Raw genomic sequence first — 2,500 nt, 5'->3', positions numbered from 1 at the left:
TTGAGAATGAAATTTGCTTGTTCATTTCAATAATTGTGACCCTCCACCACGAAATGAGTTGCATGTTCTGCGCTAGGCTTAAATATAAGTCCGGGGAGTGTCTGGTAACAGTGTGAGGGTCACCTTAGTCACAGGCTTATAACTCGAAAAGTGTTCGCTCTTTACTAAAACGGTTTTTACCACTGGATAGAGCATAAAACACCCATCAGGAAAATGTACAAATATGAAAATCATGCAAAGATGACATGCGACTCATTCCGTGGTGGAGGGTCACATTATAAGATAAGGTACGTCATATAATGTTTTGAGAATGAAAGTTGCTTGTTCATTTCAATAATTGTAGTTATCTCATGTGCGAGGAGACAGCTTCCGCATAATTTTCGCTTACTCTATTGCGCATGCCCAAACTATAGGTATCGTTTTGAGGATGAAAGTCGCTTGTTCCTTTCAATAATTAAGAAACAATTAATTTTCTTAGTTAATTAACAAAGAAATAACATTAGATAAGAAAATATTTCATAATTAGAGTCCTGTGAGGTTACCCTCATGGAAATTCGGGTTGCTTTTGACTGCTTTCCAGCTGCCAAACAGTACGGCACTACCCTTTTTTTTCCTGCATGCGTGTATTAATGTTTCCAAGCTCAGCAAAAGTGAACTTGGGTTCTTTATCGTGCGTGCACACGAGGGTGTTTGGACACCGAGGTGAGTCTGCACAAAGTTAGCTCTGGGAAATAAATCCCTCGCCGAACATGGGGATCGAACCAACGCCGCTAGCGACAACTGGTTTTGAAGCCAGCGACGCTACCGACTGAGCTATTTTCCCGCGATGGATTCGGGACTGATGTTCAACATCATGTAATATTATCCGAGATATACTGTGATACACCACACCCGAGTTTCTCTTCTTGAAATAATAAAGTTTGCTATGCCTATGTATATGTCTATGATATACATTCTGTGTTACAGACAACATGGCGATCCCTGATTTCCTGACCGGCGCAATGGAGAACTGGGGCCTGATCACATACAGGGAGGACTTGCTGTATGAAGAAAATGTCACCACCGCTTCCACGAAAAGCTGGATGGTGGAGGTTGTTGCTCACGAGTTGACTCACATGGTAAGTAACACGGAAGCTTGGATACAGAGACTGATGGCGATATCCATCTTACAAAACGGTCAAAAGTAATTAAGTCATAGCTTAACTCCCCGAAAATTCTGCCGGCGAAGACAAAAAACGCAGACAGGAGTTTGGTGAAGGGACATTATCATTGAAGTTTCCTTTTGTTTTGTTTTGTTTAAACAAAACAAGAATAGTAGGTTATTGGAACGTTTAATTCTGAATTTTGGAACGTTAGCAGTCAGTCTGTTTTTACATTTAGTCAAGTTTTGACTAAATGTTTTAACATAGAGGGAGGAATCGAGACGAGGGTCGTGGTGTATGTGTATGTGTGTGTGTGTCTGTGTGTGTGTGTAGAGCGATTCAGACTAAACTACTGGGCCGATCTTTATGAAATTTGACATGAGAGTTCCTGGGTATGATATCCCCGGACGTTTTTTTCATTTTTTCAATAAATACCTTTGATGACGTCATATCCGGCTTTTTGTAAAAGTTGAGGCGGCACTGTCACACCCTCATTTTTCAATTAAATTGATTGAAATTTTGGCAAAGCAATCTTCGACGAAGGCCGGGGTTTGGTATTGCATTTCAGCTTGGTGGCTTAAAAACTAATGAGTGAGTTTGGTCATTAAAAATCGGAAACTTCTAATTAAAAATATTTTTTTATTAAACGATCCAAAAACAATTTCATCTTATTCTTCGTCATTTTCTGATTCCAAAAACATATACATATGTTATATTTGGATTAAAAACAAGCTCTGAAAATTAAAAATATAAAAATTATTATCAAAATTAAATTTCCGAAATCGTTTTAAAAACTATTTCATCTTATTCCTTGTCGGTTCCTGATTCCAAAAACATATAGATATGATATGTTTGGATTAAAAACACGCTCAGAAAGTTAAAACGAAGAGAGGTACAGTAAAGCACAGCGCAATCGCTACAGCGCCAAACAGGCTCGTCACTTTCACTGCCTTTTGCACTAGCGGGACTACGTTCAGTTTCATTCTGTGAGTTCCACAGCTTGACTAAATGTAGTAATTTCGCCTTACGCGACTTGTTTTATTTTTGTTTTGTTTCGTTTTCTTTTGTTGTGCTGCTTGTTGGGTGACAACATTTTCAAGACATTTTGAACGTTTGGAATGAACACATTGATGCACCCAAAATGATCATGATGATGATGATGATCATGATGATTGCAGTGGTTTGGCAACATCGTCTCACCAAACTGATGATGATGATGATGATGATGATGATGATGATGATGATGATGATGATGATGATTATTATTATTATGAAGTCTTATATCGCGCGCGTATCTCCAGACTCGGACTCAAGGCGCAGGGATCTATTTATGCCGTGTGAGATGGAATTTGTTACAC

The 2,500-nt window shown here is 38.8% G+C and overlaps 1 protein-coding gene across 1 annotated transcript in view; it reads left to right on the top strand.

Annotated features, from left to right (window-relative positions):
- The window catches only part of LOC138950689 (uncharacterized), a gene marked incomplete in the record, with an annotated part of 144,084 nt that overhangs the window by 107,295 nt on the left and 34,289 nt on the right, over nucleotides 1-2,500 (top strand). Inside the window, 1 exon segment of the mRNA XM_070322403.1 lies at nucleotides 967-1,118. Within this exon segment, the coding sequence (XP_070178504.1) occupies nucleotides 967-1,118 (152 nt within the window).

The sequence above is a fragment of the Littorina saxatilis genome, linkage group LG16 (assembly GCF_037325665.1).
Source record: "Littorina saxatilis isolate snail1 linkage group LG16, US_GU_Lsax_2.0, whole genome shotgun sequence".
Taxonomy (NCBI): Eukaryota; Metazoa; Mollusca; class Gastropoda; order Littorinimorpha; family Littorinidae; genus Littorina; species Littorina saxatilis.
The sequence above is the reverse complement of the archived record's forward strand: the minus strand, read 5'-3'. Positions and strand labels throughout refer to the sequence as shown.